We start from the raw sequence: 21585 nt of genomic DNA on the forward strand, positions 1-21585 counted from the left end.
CTCTTGACAAGGAATGTCTGTGATGGGGTGCGGGGGAAGAGCTCTGCACTGTCTTGTGGAGTTTTTAAATGGCTTTAAAGAGGCAGTAGCAGCCTTGTGGCAGACACCAGGATGGGATCACATTTAATTTGGTTCTGTGGCTGCTGTATATGCATGATTGGGCAAGCAGGAAGAAAAATCAGTTCCTCTGCTTGTTACTTCTCCCCTCAGCCCATCATTTCGCCCAAGATCATAATTTTCAATAACAGAATTCAGCTGTGGGAAAATAACCTTTGGGTATGGGCTATAAGGAATCTAACTGTTGTTCAGCATTTCCTGAATAGTATGTCCTTTTGGTATTTATTCCAACTATGGGAAACACAGAAGTAACTTACCTCCTAATCATTTAATCAAATGTTTTCAGTTATTTTGTAGCAAGCCAAAAAGTGTAACCTATTACATTTTTTAAAGTAAATGCTTAATACCTAAATTTTATTACCTTGCCTTGCGGTATTCTCTATGAATAACAAGAACTGTGCAAGAAAATAATCAATACTACTACAAAACTTGCACCTCAAAAAGAGACAATTCTAAAGGGACTTCAAATGTCTGCTGATCTTTGGAATATTGAAGAGTCAAGATACTCCCTGGGATGAACCTAAGAGAAATAGTTATGAAAACTCCATTCTGTGTAAAATTGCTTCAAAGCTAGGGGCATGAAGAGGCAGGAAAAAAACTGATTGAGAAGCCAGAGGGTTCAGACATGTTTAGTGTCTGTATTATTGGCATGGAGACAGTTTTTTTGGGGAAAAGGACCTTAATCTAGCCGAAGAGGGAAATAAACCTCTACAGAAAGAAGAAGTCCCAGGCCAGGTTCTAAAAACAGAGCTAGCTTGTCTCCTGAACTGTGTAAGACAGTGAGAGCTGGATGCATGAGAGAGCTGGTGTTAGAGAAGGACCAATCTCTAGCCAGGAGGAGAATTTAAACTTAGTATGTGAGAAGAATACCCATCTCTAGTTCTGAGGTGGATTTACTTCAATAACTCTGAAGTGATCCTACAGTTTGAATAAGTCTGAAAGGAAAAGGGAGTTGAGTGAGTACTCCATTCCTTCTAGATTTTGGGCATCAGAGTTTACACATGAACCTCTGTGCAAGTCTGAGTCAAGGCTGTACAACAAGAAAGTCTTGTCTTATTTCCAATAATTTAGAAATCTGCAACAAACTGAAATCTTGTTAAACAGCCAAATGCCATCTGAGCTGTACTATTAAGAACATCTTAATGTTTGTACATAATATTGCTGCTTTCCTTCTCACCAAATGCCTCCCTGCCCTCATGCTAGTCCGCTGAGTTTAACAAAATTCTAATGTTCTATGGTTAAACTAGGAAAAGTCTCTAGCATGATAATATCTGAAATCTAATACAGGAGAGAGAAAGGAAGATCTGGTTTAGTTATACATTTACTTTAATGAGGTACAAGGTGGGACAACTGAATAAATCTCCCCAGGTGGTTATATATAATAATGCTTACCACAGAAATAATCAGAAGAACTGGATTACATAAGAACAAGGGAACATCCCTGCCCCTGGATTGGGGAGGTGGAAGATACCCCCAGTGTGTCACTCCCAGAGAAAGAAATGTAAACAGATTGCATGGTGACTAATCTTCTGACTGAAGTGAAAAATAGGAGAGATTCATCTTTTACAAGCTACAGAGTAAATGAGGCAAATTCCAACCTCTCTACCAACTCCTGCCACAGGATTTGGGAAAGGGGCTGAAGGCAAAAAGTTAGCTATTTAACCAAGATATTATTTGTGAACCCTACTGCTAAATATTACAAGGAGACATGAATAGGCCACAGGCATGGACTCCCATAGGGTCTATTTTTGAATCAAACAATAATGTGTATGAGTGTGTGTGATACAATTTTGTGTAATCACTGGTGTGTGGATGTCAACAAGTAAAAAAGGGCACTGAAAGAAAATGGAGCGCAGAAAAGCATTACACAAAAAAACCATCTACAAATGGTGTAAATGTGTGTCCTTCTAGAATAATTTTACTATGGTGTCAACTGTGAAAATCCCTTTCAGGATATTTTGAACTGCCACTGGCTTGAATAAATTCTCCTTTGCAATCCGTCCCTCCTTAACCGATGCTTAATTGCCTTCAATAAGAACATAAGAACAAGCCAGCTGGATCAGACCAAAGTCCATCTAGTCCAGCATTCTGCTACTCGCAGTGGCCCACCAGGTGCCTTTGGGAGCTCCCATGTAGGATGTGAACGCAATGGCCTTCTGTGGCTGTTGCTCCCGATCACCTGGTCTGTTAAGGCATTTGCAATCTCAGATCAAGGAGGATCAAGATTGGTAGCCATAAATCGACTTCTCCTCCATAAATCTGTCCAAGCCCCTTTTAAAGCTATCCAGGTTAGTGGCCATCACCACCTCCTGTGGCAGCATATTCCAAACACCAATCACACGTTGCGTGAAGAAGTGTTTCCTTTTATTAGTCCTAATTCTTCCCCCCAGCATTTTCAATGAATGCCCCCTGGGTCTAGTATTGTGAGAAAGAGAGAAAAATTTCTCTCTGTCAACATTTTCTACCCCATGCATAATTTTGTAGACTTCAATCATATCCCCCCTCAGCCGCCTCCTCTCCAAACTAAAGAGTCCCAAACGCTGCAGCCTCTCCTCATAGGGAAGGTGCTCCCGTCCCTCAATCATCCTTGTTGCCCTTCTCTGCACTTTTTCTATCTCTTCAATATCCTTTTTGAGATGTGGCGACCAGAACTGAACACAATACTCCAAGTGCGGTCGCACCACTGCTTTATATAAGGGCATGACAATCTTTGCAGTTTTATTATCAATTCCTTTCCTAATGCTCCCCAGCATGCAGTTTGCCTTTTTACAGCTGTCGTGCATTGAGTTGACATTCCCATGGAACTATCAACTAAGACGCCTAAATCCCTTTCCTGGTCTGTGACTGATAGCACTGACCCCTGTAGCGTGTATGTGAAGTTTGGATTTTTTGCCCCTATGTGCATCACTTTACATTTTGCTACATTGAACTGCATTTGCCATTTCTGAGCCCACTCACCTAATTTATCAAGGTCCGCTTGGAGCTCTTTGCAATCCTTTGTGGTTCTCACCACCCTACATAATTTGGTATCATCTGCAAACTTGGCCACCACGCTACCCACCCCTACTTCCCGGTCATTTATGAATAGGTTAAAGAGCACTGGTCCCAAAACGGATCCTTGGGGGACACCACTCCCCACATCTCTCCATTGTGAGAACTTCCCATTTACACCCACTCTTTGTTTCCTGTTTCTCAACCAGTTTTTAATCCATAGGAGGACTTCCCCTCTTATTCCTTCATTGCTGAGTTTTCTCAACAGTCTCTGGTGAGGAACTTTGTCAAAAGCCTTTGGAAATACAAGTAGACAATGTCCACGGTTCACCCCTGTCCACATGCCTGTTTACACCCTCAAAGAACTCTAGTAAGTTTGTAAGACAGGATTTGCCTCTGCAAAAGCCATGCTGACTCTTTCTCAGCAGGTCTTGCTTTTCTACATGCTTTATAATTTTATCTTTAATGATAGATTCTACTAATTTACCAGGAACAGATGTCAAACTGACTGGCCTGTAATTTCCCGGGTCCCCCCTAGATCCTTTCTTAAAGATTGGTGTGACATTGGCCATCTTCCAGTCTTCAGGGATGGAGCCTGATTTCAGGGATAAGTTGCATATTAAAGTGAGAAGATCAGCAATTTCATGCTTGAGCTCTTTAAGAACTCTTGGGTGAATGCAATCTGGGCCAAGGGATTTGGTAACATTTAGTTTATCAATGGCTGCCAGAACTTCTTCCTTGTCTACCACTATCTTCGCAAGTTCCTCGGATTCGCCTCCCTAAGAAGCTTGGTTCAGGGCAGGAATGTTCCCTCACCCTCCTCTTGGGTGAAGACAGATGCAAAGAATTCATTCAGCTTCTCTGCAATCTCCCTGCCATCTTTTAGCACACCCTTTGTTCCTTTGTCATCTAACGGGCCTACCGCTTCCCTTGCTGGCTTCCTGCTTTTGATGTACTTGAAGAACTGTTTGTTGCTGGTCTTGATGTTCGCAGCCATGCGTTCCTCATAATCCTTTTTTGCCTCCCTTACAGCTAACTTGCTTCTCTTTTGCCACCATTTGTGTTCCCTCTCATATTCTTCATCAGTCAAACTGGACTTCCATTTTCTAAAAGACATTTTCTTTTTTCTGATCATTTCCTCAACCTTTCTTGTTAACCATGGTGGCTTTCTTTTGGACTGGGTGCTGCCTTTTCTAACCTGTGGAACACATTCCCGCTGAGCTTTTATTACTGTGTTTTTAAATAACCTCCAAGCATCCTGGACAGTTTTGACTCTCTTGATTTTCCCTTTCAGCTTCCTGCGCACTATCCCCCTCATCTTTGAGAAATTTCCCTTTCTGAAGGCGAATGTAACTACAATAAATGCATGCCTTCTGGAGAGCACCAATTCTGAAGTCTTTCTATTTTAAAAATACAAATTAGTATTTTTGCACACATAGTGTCTTGTTTATGCAGATATCCCTACTTCATTTATAGACAGCACCGTTGGTAGGGCACTTGATAATGAACTTTGCCTTTTGTGGGAACCAGTTGGTTGAGTATGAGCAATTGTGGGAGATATACTGGAAAGAACCCCTCTAGATGCTCAATTCTGTTGAGTTCAGGGAATAGTTGAGATACTTCCTGTTCATCTTGTCCCAATATTGTAACACTTCAGCAAAATTGTTATATAATACTAAATATTGGAAGTTAGGGGTCAGGTTAGCAGCAAGCAGTTTATCTAGTCCTGAATTTGACCTTGTTTATTTTCTCCCTTCTGCTGTACTAGCAAGTTGGTAGGCAGGGGATTCACATCTCATACCCTCCAGGATTATATAAGCTCTATGGAGCGTGAGCAGGCCTTTTTATCTTCTCCCCTCTTTTCTTTGACAGTTAATTAACCTTAATACACTATGCCTTTTGGAATGCAGCAAACATACTCACTTATCAGGCTGCTGCTTTTTATTTTTCTACACATCAGGGAAGTTTTCCAAGTGTGCAGAAACACTCGTATAATCAGTATGCAACACTGTTCACCTCCCTGACAGTATGGATCACAGTGGAATAAAATTCTGTGCATGTGATCAAGAAGAACTGCTCATGTGTCAGATTAAGGACAAGTCATGCAGCATTATAAAAGACCACAAGCAAAAGTCGTGCCAGAGCTATAGTGTGAAGTGATATGGCTATGTTGGAAATGGCCAACATGTACACAGGTAGCAAAAAGGCATCACAATGCTCCTAAGTGGCAAAGAAAGGGAAGAGGTAGGAAGAAAGATCATTTAATGTACCCAGTGACCTGCTCAAGGTGACTCTCAATAAAAAAATAAGAAAAGCATTAACACACCAAATCATAAAGACTGGCCAAAAATTGTTAGAAAATCCCCATGAAGGGGGCTGAGCATAAAAACCACCAAACATTACTGCAGGAGTTGAAAACAGAGGGCATGAAACAACAGTATTCAGGCCATAGAACAATCACCTACAAATGATGACACAGAACTAATAAGCAAGCAAATAAAGCTGGGATAGGAGACTGGTACATAAATGACAACAGTGTGGACTACAGGCCTTCCTCAACAGTAAGGATGTAATTTGTCATCACTGAAAAAGTCCTATTTATAGTTACCACCTACCTTACCTCTGTAAGACAGGGCAAAGTCTTGAGAGGAATAGTGTAGCTAGCATGCTGAATAGCAATGAATTCTAACTCATTTTTGGCTTAAAAAGATCTACGCAGAGGTGATTAGTATTGGATACCACCATACCATCACTGTAACACACTCAAAACATAGTAAGACACTCCAACTTACACTGACAAAAAAATGGAATTCAAAGTATTATTCCAACTTGGAAGACTGCTTTACTAAACAAATTTGAACGTATGTTTTTTTCAGAATACAAGCTACAAACTAAAAATTACTAAATAATTTCTTTTCTTAATATAATCCAGCCCAAGAAGTTTTTAAACATAAAGTTAACATAATTATCAAAAATCATTAGACCTGGTCAATAGTCTGAATTTAAAAATCAAGATCAGATACTTACACCCTGTTGAGCTCTACAGAGATATCGCTAGGACCTGGAATAGGATCTTCAGGTTTGCATACAGTACTGAAACAGAGGCCTTTCTGAATACATGACTGCTTTGTGTAAAGCTGATATGGAATGTATGAAAGGAGTCGCCCAGCTTTTATGCTGAAACAAAAAATGTTTAGGTTATCCAGGGTTTCAACACAAGCATTATTTTAAAGGTATACTTTGATCTTACAATATTATATGGGAAAATGGTCTATGTTTAATAGTACTTTGATTATTTTACTTAAAGACACCCCGCTCCCCCTCCTTCAGATCCTGCCTAAATTCCACACACGGAATTAAGTCTTCTCCTTCTCCCCATTCATACTACAGCGTGAAGCACACACCATAGAGGATCTCCAGGAGCAGTATGAGGAGAGGCAAAGTGCTGCTGCAGCAGGTGAGAATTGGCAATGATCTTTCCCTTTTCTACAGGATTCAATCTATTGCTTCCTAATTCAATCTAATTGCTTCCTTGTTTCTTGACTTTTTAATCACTCTACCTCCAACTGATTTTATATATAGTAATCATTAATATATTGTAAATAAATTGAAAATTTGTAAATAAATTGAAAATTAAAAATTCTAACTTAGGGATCCAAAGAGCTTCTTTAGGAACACCCAAGGGTTTAGGCATAATACTTTTTCCACATTTGACTTTTGAAACCCCCTTAATTGGCATTTGAAACCCCCTTGAGCTTTAAAAGCTTGCTGAAAGTGGTTTGAGTTTAAAAGTGGTGGTCAAAGCCCTATTTGAGAAACACAAGCCCAGGGCCTCTTTAGGAACCCACAATTAATTGAACAGTTCTTTGAATCCTCACCTAACTGTTAAGAAAAGAAATCATTGTAGTTTTAATCTCCTAGATAATTAGTCTAGCTGAACCTTCCCATCTGATATTTGACCTAAGTTGTTAAATCTTGGGATAATGGATTCAAATAACACCACTTTCACATCTCCCTTCTGCATCACCAGTATGTTCTCTGAGGGATTCTTCTGAGACAGAAGCTGCCAAGTCCCTGTTATGCAGAAGAGGAATATAATCATACATGGTCTAGGGAAATATGCTGGCAAATCAGAGCAATACTAATTCTTGACTCATTGTAATGTACTTCCCATCTAACTTCAATCTGTACACTAACAAGAGGCTTGGCAGAGAATCAAAAGCCAGTATGTGTTGCAATTAAGAGAACTACAGTAAGATCACATTACCCAATTAGAAAAACAAGAACTTGTTAGCAGTTATGTGATCAGGTTTCTATGGGAGTGGTGAAATCAGATCTGTTACAATGGGGATAAGTCTCAACCACAGATCATTTGTTTTCTAGAACTGTCCAGATATCATTTCCAAATATCATTTCCATATAACAACTGTTATATTCTAAGAATGAAAATAACCCAGTAAAGTTTAATACTTGAAAGTTATAACAGCAATAGAGAAACCCTATTTTCATGGGTAGCCAATTATTTGCTTTATAAAAATCCAAAATCAGCATTTTCCTTCATTTTTAAATTGTCACATTATTCAAGTTACAGTTTTTTTATAATCTGTGTATTTAATAATACAGATTATTAAAAAATTGTAACTTGAACAATATTTCCAGCTAAATAAAACATTGTTTTTTTAATTTCCACAACTAAGTAAACTGTCCATTACACACTCAGAAACATATGCAAAATTACATGCTTATCAATGAGATTTTGATAATTTCTGTCCATGTACTTTGTATCCTAAGGTTAAAAGATTCATTTAATGTAATCACCTATACTGTTACTCAATGGTTTGAGTTTCACAGATTGAAGCTGATCTTGCTATTCATTTCACAGACTACCCTTCAATGCTTTACACTATTCACATAACAACAGGATATTAAACAGTTTATGTGAATATGATCTCACAATATTTAACAGTAAATTTAAAATGAGTTAAATATATTATAGAACAATATTTCACAATTTTTAGATCTTTTTCAAAGAGGATTTCAGTACTCAATTTTACAACATCTTACACATCATCATCATCATCATCATCATCATCATCATCATCATCATCATCATCATCATCATCATCATCATCATCATCATCCTGGCAGTAATTCTCCAGTATTTACCTTTCTGTTATCCATTCTGGTCGAACTACTTTTTCCCCTTTGAGTTCTTTTATTTTGGCATTTGGAAGATTTGTTGCAATAATGTGCGTTGTTTTGGATCTAGAATAATACATATGATATTGCCCCCCATGCAACATCATTAGCCGTCTTAGTTCATCAGCTGAAGGATCTGAAATAGAATTACAATACACACAATGTAACATGATTTACACTCGAGAGAAGTGGTGTTTAAAAATCCAAGCAGCAGACCCTGCATCAGTGGGACAACACTAGGACAAGAAATTTTTTAAAATATGCCAGTGATTTCTTTCATATTGTAAACTGCCTTGAACCAAGAGGAAAAGCAAGGTATACTGTGAATATTTTTAATAAACAATAAATACTTACAATGTCTTTGATCACTTTTATGCTGTTACGTAACATACCTCATTCCAAAAAGTTAAAGTAATATGTCTTTAACTTGAAGCTCATTAACAAATGACACAGTTGATCAGCTAACTAATGTCTAAAATCCCAGTATAAAGCTAGCTTTCTGGTACACTATGGTATCAAAATATCATACAATTTTTAAAATACTGATTTACATATAAGCAGGCTCCATGGTAGTGATATTGCCATCTCTTATTGCTACATTAATCAAAACAACAAAGAACTTTTCACAACGTAAGTGATATGCAAATCATTCCAAAGATGCAAGATTTTAAAAATATCTACTGAAACAGATTAACTAGTGAAATGGGGACAGTCTCAAAACTGAAAATGCTAATATTCTTACTACCACAGAAGAAGAAAAGTTGGTTTTTATAACCCACTTTTCTGTGTCATAAGGAGTTTCAAAATAGTTCACAATTGCTTCAGAGAGAACTGTGACTGGCCCAAAGTCACCCAGCAGGCTTCATATGGAGGAGTGGAAAATCAAACCCAGTTCTCCAGATTAGAGTCTACGGCTCATTCCGCACATGCAGAATAATGCACTTTCAAACTGCTTTCAGTGCTCTTTGAACCTGCGCGGAACAGCAAAATCCACTTGCAAACAATTGTGAAAGTGGTTTGAAAACGCATTATTTTGCGTGTGCAGAAGGGGCCTTACATTCATATGGAGGAGAACCCGGTTCTCCACATTAGAGTCTACCACTTTTAAGCATGACACCACACTGTACAAGAATCTGTTGTATAAATAAGCTTATATATGAAACTTGTTCACATAATCCAAGTTCTTCTTAAAATACTGGTGTAGTTACTTCAAAATAAAATTGAACAAAGCAAAAAACACTTGGACAAAACTGAATTTCTGACTTAAATAACCTTCTTTAATGAGATCCCTTAGCATGCAATTATACGTAGGTTTCCACCTCTTCTGGTAAAGAGGGTTGAGTCCGGTTCTTCAAACCAATCAGCAAGGAAAGGAATTTTCTCCTAACTGAATACCAAATCATTCTTCAGCTTCCCAGCATGAGCAACAGGAGGTGTGGATTCAATACAATAACATTTGCATTTTGCAACATGCTTTCAGTTAACTGGATGCTCTGTCACAATTAATTGAATACACACCTCAAAACACACTGTTTACATATGTACGAGAATTCAGTTTACTACCTTGGCCAGCAAAGTAAGAAGCCTGGCTAGCTACCATAACAAACAGAAAGTTCAGGCTACAGTAAGAAGGAGACTGAAACACTGCCCCTTCCCAAAAATCCAACTCTATCACTGGCCTACTTACCTCTTTTGAGAGAATCTGAATAGCTTAAAAAAAATTAAAATATCACCTGTAAAGCCATTGACATAGATGGCTACTCCACTGAAGATACTGGATGAAATTCCATCTTTCTGATGTTGTATAACGGCCTCTGAACAGAACTGATCTTCTAATTTTTGCACTTTGGCAGACATATATCCTCCCTTGGATTTAGATAAAAAAACATTTTTGGATGTTAAAGACTAAGTCAATACTCACTTTGACTATTCTGTGTATAGCTATAGATGACAACGTCAACGTACATCCTGCCACTAAAATTACAGTGCAACACCAAGCAGAGTTACTCCCATTTGATTTCAATGCGTTTAGAAGGGTTAATGCCAATCAGAATTGAACTGTTAGATGGCAACATAATACAGTCTTCACTGTCCAGGTAACACAGAGGAAAATAAAGCAAGTAAGTTAAATAAATCGATTTGTTAGATCCACTCAACCATTCCAGAAAAAAATTAAATCTTCAAAGAATTATATTTGTAAATACTTTCTGTCAAAAGGTTTGCAATTTTGAACATACCCATGTTCCCCAGCCATCTTTCTCACCGGCTCGTTTTCTCCATCCACCTTGCTTCATAATGAGGCTTTTAATTAGGGAGAGGAAAAAAAACAAGGGTTTATTTTCAGAATTGGAATTGTTACATTTGAAATTGTACCTCCAGAAATAAGTGACAGAGTGACCCACAGCTATGTCTTTCCATATTAATGCAACTGATATACCTAATATTTTTGCACAATGAATAAATTCAAACAGAAGTAAAATATCTTTAAAAAACTTCAACCTAATTTTACCTCTGTTGCACTTCATGATTTAAGCATACTCAGGACCCTAGATGTTACTCAGTAATATGTTGGCAATGTCTTGTCAAAGTCTCTCCCTTGACTGTGCTGTACCAAAATAGTATCAAACATGTTGGTGTTTAAAGGCTGAAGGAGACAGAAAGCAATGGCAAGCCAAGAAAGATGTCCTCTGTTTCAGCAACATTGTCTTGTTCAACATTTTACCCCCACAGCTGTCACATCTGCTTACAGGCACCAGGGGCCATGAACTTCTGCTTGAAGTAGTTCAGAAGTACGCATAAGTTGACAGACAAGCCCAAAAGAACCATGGTACCCCACAGTACTTCCTGTCATGCCAACCCCCTAAAAAAAATAGGACAGATGAGGGTGCCGTCCCACCTCCAAGGGCTTCGTAAGGCGCAACTAATAGTGCTCTCCAGCTTGGTATGTGTGGCGCCTCCCCTGACCGCTCATCCCCCTGGGGCGAGTGTGCCGTCCCACCTCCCTTTACCTGGGGGATGTCCTCAGTGGTGTGATCCAAAAATTTTAGTAACAGGTTCCCATGGTGGTGGGATTCAAACTGTGGCGTAGCGCCAATGGGGCTGAGCAGGGCACTACGGGGGCGTGGCTGGGCATTCCGGGGGTGGGGCATTCCTGGGCGGGGCTCTGGCAAGGACGCAGCCGTTGCGCTGGTCCTTGGGCAGGAAACGAATGCACGCAGGCGCAGGCTGCCACGCACGCCGGTGCAACTCCTGCAAGACTGCTTCAAGTTCTGCGCGCTACTGCTGAGAGAAGGGGCGTAACTAAGGCAAAAATCACGTGGCAAAATCACCAATTAATAACCCCCTCTCGGCACACACAAATAATTAGTAACCTACTCTCGGGAACCTGTGAGAACTTGCTGGATCCCACCTCTGGATGTCCTCCCGAGCCGCAGTTTTAAATAGTCTCGCCCACAGGGCGCCTCAGCTACTGGTGCGCCCTGGCACCCTTCCTGCACTCCTCCCCTTGCTCTGTTACTTCACTGAGCGAGGGTTGGTCTGCCTACCAGGCTTCCCACCACTCCCCCTTCCCTGCTGTTCTCTCACAGAGTTGGGGCTCAGCGCTGGTCTCCCAGCCTGTTCTACTGCACAGCTGGGCTGCAGGAAACTTCCTCTCCCTGCCCTTCTGGGCTAAACAGTTCACTTTTCCTGCCTCCTCACAGGTCTCCTTCCACCCTCTTCCCTCTGCCAACACCCCAGAGTGTCCTTTCCCACCCCCTTATATCCCTTTCCCCCTCCAATCCCCCTGCCTCGTCCCAGCTGCCATCCATTCTGATTACCTTCCTCAGCTTCAGCTGGGACTAGGCGAGCCCGGCCGGGCTCAGAGCCCCGCCCCTTCACTCCTTCATCATGGCGCATTCGTGCCAGCTGATTGATCCGTCGACAGATTGGGAGATCGGCTTTCCGGTAGGTCTCCAGGTTGATGCGTCGACGCGGCAGGGAAGCGACGTCCTGCCCGAAAGGAGGGGCAGCAGATCACCGAGCGCCGTCTCCTCTGGGAGAGCGGGCGTCGCCGCGTCCTCCGGCGGCTTTACAAGTCCGGGCGCCGCGCAGGGGCTCGCGCCCGGACAGTATGTTTCTGCTTTAGCAGGGCTCCTGTGCCTTTTGAATAGCATTTTAAATTTATCTAAAAATTGTAGATCTACCCAATATGAATATACACTGACATGGAGAGCTGTAACTGTTGTATCACTGTCCATAAAGTAGCTCTTGTAGGTCTGAAGGCTCCACAGGAACCAAAGGGTTGTCCTTTGTGAGTCTGTCAAGTCAATATATGTTCAATGGAAGATAGGATAATTTTAGCCACCTGTCAGTTTTCATCACTGTTAGCACAGGCCTTGACATTATTATTATTTTTGGACCTAGGAGTCCAAAAATTAAGGATCCCAGACTCATCAAGACCAAATACATCTTTTCTGTCATAATAAACAAGTATAATGTTATCTCTAATTTATAAGTAAGTTTGCCAGCTGGCCTGGGAAAAAATGTCCTTTTTAGAGATGGAAAATTTCCAGAAATTATGAAGTTGTACGGAAAAAAAGGAAGATACAACTTAAATGAACAACCATTGGTACGCAACACAAGTCTTGCAAGCAGTAAATGCCCTGCATGCTCTCCTGATGAAGATCAGATATAATTCTAAGTGCAGAAATGCATCTTGGATTAAAGAGGTGTATATGCCCCAGTATGTCCATATTGTCTCTAAAACCATTTCACTCACTCAAAAAAATAAAACATTTCATAGGAGTTTTTTTTCAGTATCCCCCTCAATGTTCAGTGTTTCCATCAGAAAAAGTGAAAAGGCCTCAGAGGGAAAAAAGACAGCCGCTCTGAATTTTCCCAGGCCTTCACGTCTCTATAGTCTCTTTAATTAGAGGATTAATGGGGCATTATTTATCAGGTGAAATTATTTACTTCTGTGCCACAAAAAGCTTCAACAGTCCCTTCCTACACATTAAGGCTTTACTAAAGGGACAGGATATTTTTCTTTATGCCAGTTGGGAACCATAAATTTATCAGGTCAGAGCTTACTCTAAATGGTCAGAATAGTCATTAGTTGTGAATAGCAAGCCTTTTACTGCAGTTGGGCCAAGGCTCTGGAATGAATGCCTGAATAAGGTACAGAGTTGCTTCTTCCTCATCTTCTCTCAAACAGGATGCAAAATGTTTTTGTGCATGTGGAAATGTTCTCCTTAAGAAACAGCCCAGGAAAATCTTAAAATTTTCTCACAACCCCTTTGTTTCCACCCCCTACAGGAAATAAGATTGTTTGCATGTGATTGGAATGAACATATGTTCTTCCCCAGTTGTGTCGCACCTCCATCTTTTCCCCTCTCTCGATGTCATCTTCCTTCTCTTAAATTTTAAACTGTAACCTTCCTCTTGCCTCTTAATCTGGGTCAAGCATTATGCATACTGATTGGTTTGTACAATAAAAACCCACTATTTGACACAGCTAAATGTAACCAAACTGGGCCTAATTTAATGGGTTCCAGTAGGATTGCCAAGCTTAAGTTTGTGCCAACAAAAACTACCACCCTACAACACCTAAAAGAGATGTATTGCAGCATAAATTTTGACAGACAACAAAGTAACTTACTATGTTACTAGAATGGAAGGAAAAAGCATACCCAAGAATTATTCTTTGCTCAACTCAGGCATGCAGTTGTGCATATGTGTGTGTGTGTGTGTGTGTGTGTGTGTGTGTGTGTGTGTGTGTGTGTGTGTGTGTGAGAGAGAGAGAGAGAGAGAGAGAGAGAGAGAGAACGAGAGAGAGTAGATTTCAACAGGAGCTCTTCCTTCGCTGATTCAGAAAATTGGGATATTTCTGTGTATATAACCAGTACACTAACAGTGTAATTCTAAGGAGAGTTATTCCAGTCTAAGCCCTTTTATTTCAACGGGCTTAGACTGGAGTAATTCTCCTTAGGGTTACACTAGAGCTATTCAGATTCACAAACCATTTGTGTTCTGAATTACAAATACCGTAAAAAGACTCATTGCTTTCCCAGCCTAGGTACTCTAACCTCCTCCTCCCACCCTTGAGGGAAAAGTCTTGTTTGCCCACCCACCAAGCAAAGCTACCTGTCTGCCTTCACCCCCTCCATCAGAGAGCAAAAGTTCCATAGAAAGACAAAGGAGAACCAGTAGCTACTAAACTTTACTTGCACTGGAGCTCTTATCTTAGCAACAATTTAGCTCTGAGTTTTAAACCACCATCCCTTTAAGGGTTAACTTCCCCCTTCTCTCCTCCTTTTAAACTCTAAAACAGTTTACAAGGTGGGGGTACAGTTTAGGTCACAATACTAACCTAGTCCCCAGAACTGTCAAGACCTAGATTAGGAGATAGAAATGTTTCCTCATATCAACATGCATCTAACATACAATTTACTAGTCCAGACATGCCAACAGAGCACAGAGATATATAAAACCTCATTTGATGCACTGCCCTATCATCTAAGGTACTGGCATCCTTGCTGTGATTTATATAGATCTTAGAAAAGCCATGCAGAATATTGACCAAGTCTTTAGTTAAAGTATAGATTTTCATTTAGGAGGTATACAAATAGTAATGAAAAACGACCCATTGGATACTCACCGTGAAGGGGTCTTCTCTTGGGTGGTGAAGGCCATCTTGTTGGGTTGTTCTTCACTACTTGCTAGTGAGGCAGGAAGTGCTTTTTGGTCATATCCTGTTGGCGCCAAATTGCCCCAGTATCTGACCGGCCGAGCGATTGAAAGCAGGAATACTCGAAGAAGAAACAGTCGAAACACGCTGTAATAAAATCTTATTAGAACATCGCCAAAGGCTTCGGCAAAAAACTGTAGATCCAACAGGTAAAAAACCACACAGCTGATATAAGTATAAAAATAAGGAGTCTAGCTATCAGGCAGAGGGAAGGAGCATATTATCAAGGAGAGCGAGGGAACAGGGGAGGGGCCAAGATGATGGCCTTCACCACCCAAGAGAAGACCCCTTCCACGGTGAAAATTATCCAATGGAGTGCGTTCTCCTAGGGTGGTTCCGACCATCTTGTTGGGACTCCCAAGCAGTACACCCAAATGGGGTGGGTTCCGTTAATCTCCAATAACATGCTCCAGGAACCTTCTGCGCGAAGGAAGCCTGAATGGCGATCCATGGATGTCAGTCGTTAATGCCCTGACAAAAGAGAGAGGAAGGGGAAGCCCATGGCTTGGCAAGCCCTACAGATCTGATCTAACCCGAGGACATGCCTGACCACAGGGCAGCGTGGGCCTTCTGCTTCTGGTGGAATGGGCTGTAATTCCCGCTGGGAACTGGCAAACTATTTGCCTTGTCGTCCTCTGAGGAATGCAGGCTCTGAGATGGAACTTGATGGCCGCCGAGGACATAGTCTCCCCCAGCCGAGGGGGCACTACATTAGCAAGGGAAGGTCTCAGACTTTCTGAAGGCTGTTCGAGTCTGCGTTTGAGGAAGCGCTGTAAGCGACTCGGCGATACATCCGAACAGTGCCGGAGCCTCTGCGAGGGAGTCGCGATGGCTTGTAGGACAAAAGGAGAATTTGGGAGGACTACCTCCTATCACCTGGATGGAACCCAGAAGCCACCTTAGGCCGAAAGGACAGGTCAAGCTTAAACACCTACTCTGTCTGGGAGAATTGGCAAGGTTGGGGTTCACTGGAAGGGGCCCTAACTTCCAGTGACATCCGGGCCTAGCAGAGGTGATAGCCACCAAAAATAAAACTTCCATGGCGCTTGCAGCCAACGGAGATGGATTTACTGGACCCGGCTCAAACGGTGACTTAGTGAGCAGCGTCCAGAACTGCATGAGGCCGCCATGAGAAGGAAACCAGGGAGGGAGCCAGGTGCCTGGGACTGCTGGAACTCCTTTCAGGAGGCTGAAGGACGTCAGGGGATGCCTGAAAGATGAGGAAATTTACCCAGCAGCTGGAAGGGCCGGTGAGACTAAGATAGCCAGCTGTGCGTTCCGAGAAGGGTGGAACAACGGAGACCTGTAGCAAAGAAGCCATCCCATGGTGCGCATTTTAAGCCTGGCTAAGCTACAGTGGTATCTACAATTACTTGCCTCAGGAGAAGCTGCCCGAATTAGATCTCCTCGGCTCAGGAGCTACTAACGGTCCAGCCAGAGGCCAGCCTGGATCCCGGATGGAGCGAGGGGGCCCTGGGACAGCAGATCGAGTGGGAGACTGGCAGGCATGGGACCGGGCTGTATGGAGAAGAGCTGCTGGAGAGCGGAGTACCACGCAGCTTGCCCTGGAGCCAGTTCGGAGCCACCAGGATGACCCGCCTCTTCTCCTCCTGTAACCTGCTTGAGGAACAACCTGTGAAAGAAAGAGACAGAGGGGTGGGAAGCATGAAGGAGGAGCCTGTGGAAGCCATTCCAGGGCTAATATAGGGCATTGGCACGCCCATCGCCTCGAGGGTGGGAAGAAGAAGCGTGGTCATGAATCTGGTGGTTTGAGAGTTGAGGTGTGTGGCGAACACGTCTATCACTGGCTCCCCTAGCTTGAGCGTGATCAGATGGAAGACCTGAGGCTTCAATTTCCATTCTGCATTCGAGATGCTGGTGCGGTTGAGCCAGTCCGCCTCGGTGTTCAGTGGGCAGCCCTTCACATGTTCTGCTCTCAGGAGAGTCGAAGTTGGTCTCTGCTCCAGGAGAGGACCCGGGAGGCCTCCCTGTGCAATGGGAGAACCCGAGATCCCCCCTGATGATTCAGATAGCACTTGAGCGGAGACATTGTCGGTGTGGGACCGCGACATGTGCCGCTGAAGAATCTGGTTCCGGAAGAGCTCTGGAGAGCTAGGGAAGGACGGGCCCAGGACCTCGCAGGACGTTGATGGGAAGGAGTGACCTGGGAGGACGTCCAGAGGCCCTGAGGCAAGGTGCTTGTCCAACTTGGCCCCCACCCACTGGAGGCTGGCGTCCGAAAAATGTGTGTGATCTGGCTCTGGGCTGCAAAGACCTTTCCTCCGCGCTTAGATTGTTGGTGGGAGGTCCACCAACGAAGGCTGCACCGTGCCGAGGGGAAAGGGGGCAGATATTGGTCCCCTCGCGTATGGATGATGGCATTTGCATAGGGACGTGGAAGTGCTTTCGAAGATGGTGGGCGCATGAGCCCTGCCCCATTGGGATGAGATCGATGGTAGACAGGAGAGAAACCTAGCAGACTTCCGCTAGTTGGAGCCTGTAGTGGCTTGTGGCAGATCTCCTGGATCTTCTTTATCTTTGTTGGGGGGAGCGAAAGGGGTGCAGGATGTGAAAGGGTGTCGATCGAGGCACCTAGATGCTCTCACAGCCTCCGGGCGGGGCAAGTGGAACTCTTGTCCAGGGAGAGCAATCGGGGCCACAAGGGCCGTCGGGAAGAGACGCGGGGCTGTAGCCGGACCGAAAAAAAGGGGGGGCTACATATTTGAAATGAAGGTTTCCCTCAGCTGCAAAGCACCCAGGGGAAGCGTTAGTGGACCCGAGGTCGATGGGGACATGCAGGGTATGCATCCTTCAGGTCGAGGGCTGTGAGGAAGTCGCCCTGTTGGTGGCTGCGATGGTCGACCTGAGGGTTTTCATTCTGAAGCGGGATTGGCGCAGGAACCGATTCACGTGGTGAAGGTTGGGGATGGCTCTGGTGTCTCCATTCTTCTAGGGAACAGTGAAGAAATGGGAGTACACCCCCAGACCCACTTGCTCCTTTGGCACCGGTACGATTGCCCTGATGACCATCAGGTGCGCGATAGCCATCCTCGACCTTGCTTCTTTTCCGGTTTTGAACGGATGGGTGACGGAAGAAGACGGTCCCTTGGCAAACAGCGGAACTGTAAGGAGTAGCTGGCAGAGACGATCTCTGGGATCCATTGGTCGGCAAAGGGAAAGTGATGTTGAAACTGGCAACAGGCGACTCTCCAATGTCGGCACATCGAGGTAGTCGAGGCCTTGCTTCTCCTGTGAAGGGTCAGTGGGACGAAAGGATTTTCCTCTCCCTCTAGATGAACCTCTGAAATCCTGCTTCTTCCGAAGGGAATTATGGCTGCTGCCATGATGATGTGAAAATTAGTTGTCTCTGGCTGGACTAGGAACCAACAGCCTCTTACACAGCAGCCTAATGCCTCAAGCATCTGAGTTTCCATGTAAGAGCCTTTTGATGTCAAAAAAAAAGGCCGAGCGTGGGGAGTCCGGCCAGAAGGGGAGACTGCCATAATGACTCTTTCCACCCCCCTCCCGAGACTCCCCCTGGTCTTGGGGAAAAAGGAGAGCAGGCATTGGAGCCAGACCAAGGCTGCCCTGGCCACCGGTGAGCGCCAAAGGGACTAAAAATCCTGGCAGCCCTGGCAAGCTCTCATGGACCCCACGTGAGTAGGCTGGATTCAGCTTTCCTGTCTATGGGATCCTTATCATGTTACCTCCTCACCGTCTCAAGTGCAGCCAAGCAAGCCCCCCCAGAATGTAGGGCGGAAGATCAGGGACCATCCCCCAGTGGGATCTTAAGCGAGGAGCTGTGGAGGTGGTCAGGGGCAAGATATAGCTTTTAAGAGGGATGGAAAAAACCCTTATTGGTAGCGGGGTTGACCCATTCATTCTTGAACTTATTCCAAAAAAACTCTGGCAGGGGAAACAAAAGACTGCAAATCCCTCCTCCCTCTGTCGGAGAAAATGGAAGGGAGCTCCTTGGGACAGCCCCTTGATGGGCTTGGAGGGGAGGGTGGAGTTGGGGTCCTCTGCCTCCTCGGAATTGTGCAAGGCTAAGGTGGAGATGGTTCTGGCTAGGGTCTCCATTCTTCTTGGGGAAACTGGGAACTGCTCCATCTGAAAAAACCTATTGCTTTGGTCACTAATCTCCGCTGGGAGTGTCATTGCCATCCAGAGAGGTGGTCTGATTCAGAACCCTAACTCCCCTTACTGATGTCTGACCCATATGGGACAGCCAGCCAATCCCTATCTGGTCTATTGGGTCTGGGGGGGATCTGGATCTGGACCTAACTCTGCGTCTGGTGCTTTCACGTAGAACTGGGTGGAATTTCTGGTGAGAGACTTCCTCCCTAATGGAGGGATCGCACAGCGCCACCGAGCTAGTGGGGGGAAAAAAACCGACTCCAGTCGTTAGGAATGTCCTCCTGCGGGCTCCGAGGGCCCTGAAGCTGCCAGCTCCTGTTGTGGACGACAGGGGAAGGGCCTCTGCGCATTGGGCGCCTCTGGGCGCGAGGTAACCGACAGCCGCATCCACTCGGCTGATAAACTGCATGCGGCCGGCGGGGCCAATTCAAAGGCGCCACAGCGCCACTGGCGGGACCCTTCTTTCCCGGGCTGCTCTCTACCGCGCCGGCTGTCGGCAGGGGGGGTTCTCGGCGGCCCGTGCACGCAGGCCGGCTGAACCGGCCAGCGCCTCCTCTCCTCAGCTCTCCCGGTGACCGGTAGAGGTTCCTGTGGCGGAGCCCGGATGGTCGGCCGAGGGAGCTGCTTTCTGGGCTGTTCCTCGGCTCACCAATCCCGGGGAACGCGAGGGGAAGCCGGGATGCTCCTGGGTCCGCCCACTCTGAATTGTTTTCTGCGGCGGGTCGACAAAATCCCTCCCTCAGGGGGGAGAAGGGGGCCGTGGCCATGCCCTCCACCGACGATGCGGCCTGCGTGGCTGAGTCAAAGCGCCGCGGCGCTACTTGGGTGGGACCCTTCTTTCCCGCACTTTTCTCTCTGCTGCGGCTGTCGGCAGGGGGTTCTCGGCGGCCCGTGCACGGGCCGGCTGAACAAGCGCGCCTCCCTCCACGCTCTCCCGGAGACCGGGGGAGGTTCCTGTGGCGGGCCCGATGGCCGGCCAAGGGAGCGCTGGGCTGCTCCGCCCGTTCAAATCCCTGGGAGCGCGAGGGGGAGCGGGATGCCCTGGCCGCCGCTCTGTTGTTTTCTGCGGCGGATCGACAAAATCCCTCCCTCGGGGGGGGGGAAGGGTGCCGTGGTCATGCCCCTGGGAATCGCCAGAAGGCGGGGGGGGGGGGAACGGGGGGGAAACTACCCAGGGGAACGACTCACGGCTGACTGGAACAAAGGGAAGACAAAAGGGACGAAGATCCGTCGCTGAGGAAAAAATTTCTTGAAGAGCTAGTCAAAGTTGCTGCGCTCACTAGCGAGGCAGGAAGATACTGGGGCAATTTGGCGCCAACAGGATATGACCAAAAAGCACTTCCTGCCTCACTAGCAAGTAGTGAAGAACAACCCAACAAGATGGCCGAAACCACCCTAGAGAATTTCACTTCCTGACTTAAACTGCTTTTTCTGATGGCTTAACTGAATCTACCCTACCACAACTTTTAAAACATTTTAAAATAATTTTCAAAATTATTTCAGTAAATAATTTCTGTAACTAGTAATAAATAAGAAAAACATCTCAAGTTTTGTTTTAAAAAGCACATAGGAAACTCTAAATGTCTGCCAAGAATTGAAACATAAAGAAAATATATGGCTAAATCCAGATGGGGAAGCAAAACAGCATTTGAGAGTGGCAGAGGGCCCGGCCAGTGTGTTTGTCCACTTGCTGGCAGAAGGGGCACCCATGCCTGTAGAGAGACCAAATGTGCCAGGGTCTGAGTGCCATACAGTTCCACAGAAGTAGGCACCACCAGGGAGTTACAATGGCATCCTAGTGGCTGTCACTGCAGGGGGACAGGTCAAGGGTGTTCCCTGGGGGTGGAGCCGACTTTAGTCAGCTTCCACGGGTGTGCCAGGACAGTTTTCCTCCATAGCCCTAGGCTTACGTTGCCTAAAAAGTGTGATGTAAGTCTGTTTAGGCTACCAGGCGCTTTGGATGGCTGTACAGTTTTCAAATTTCTTTCCTTTCTGCACTTCCCAAAACTCCTTTGAAGGTGGCGCAGAGCCACCTTCACTGCACAATTCCCAGCCGCCGCAGTACTCCCCCCAATCTGGATTGCATTGGCCAATATCTGTAGGATCATTCTGAAAGACCTAAGAGATTCTGAAGACTTCTAATCTATTTATGTAATTATCACATGCACTTTATGGTTCACCAAATAATCAGTTACTAATGACTGCCTTAGTTCCTTTATCACTTCACCAAAATGTTTCTGTTACTTAAACAGTAAGTAACCTGAACTAATTCCTTCTGTGATTTCTTCCAATATACCACTAGAAAATGGACCATTGGTACTTACCCTGAAGGGGCCTTCTCTTGTAGGCAGGAGACCTTCTCGGTGGTGGGTGATTTCCACCCCCTCTCAGCGAGGCAGGACCAAAAATGTCAC

The 21585-nt window shown here is 44.7% G+C and overlaps 1 protein-coding gene across 3 annotated transcripts in view; it reads right to left on the reverse strand.

Moving 5' to 3' along the window:
• The window catches only part of REV1 (REV1 DNA directed polymerase), a 59331-nt gene that overhangs the window by 25532 nt on the left and 12214 nt on the right, over positions 1 to 21585 (reverse strand). For all 3 annotated transcript variants that reach the window (XM_048493182.1, XM_048493181.1, XM_048493180.1), the window contains 4 exons: positions 10545 to 10608; positions 10041 to 10173; positions 8275 to 8443; positions 6136 to 6285 (listed from right to left, as the gene is read on the reverse strand). In XM_048493182.1, the coding sequence (XP_048349139.1) occupies positions 6136 to 6285; positions 8275 to 8443; positions 10041 to 10173; positions 10545 to 10601 (509 nt within the window). In that variant the 5' untranslated portion in view covers positions 10602 to 10608. The remainder of the gene's footprint in view (positions 1 to 6135; positions 6286 to 8274; positions 8444 to 10040; positions 10174 to 10544; positions 10609 to 21585) is intronic.

The sequence above is a fragment of the Sphaerodactylus townsendi genome, linkage group LG04 (assembly GCF_021028975.2).
Source record: "Sphaerodactylus townsendi isolate TG3544 linkage group LG04, MPM_Stown_v2.3, whole genome shotgun sequence".
In the NCBI taxonomy this organism is placed as follows: Eukaryota; Metazoa; Chordata; class Lepidosauria; order Squamata; family Sphaerodactylidae; genus Sphaerodactylus; species Sphaerodactylus townsendi.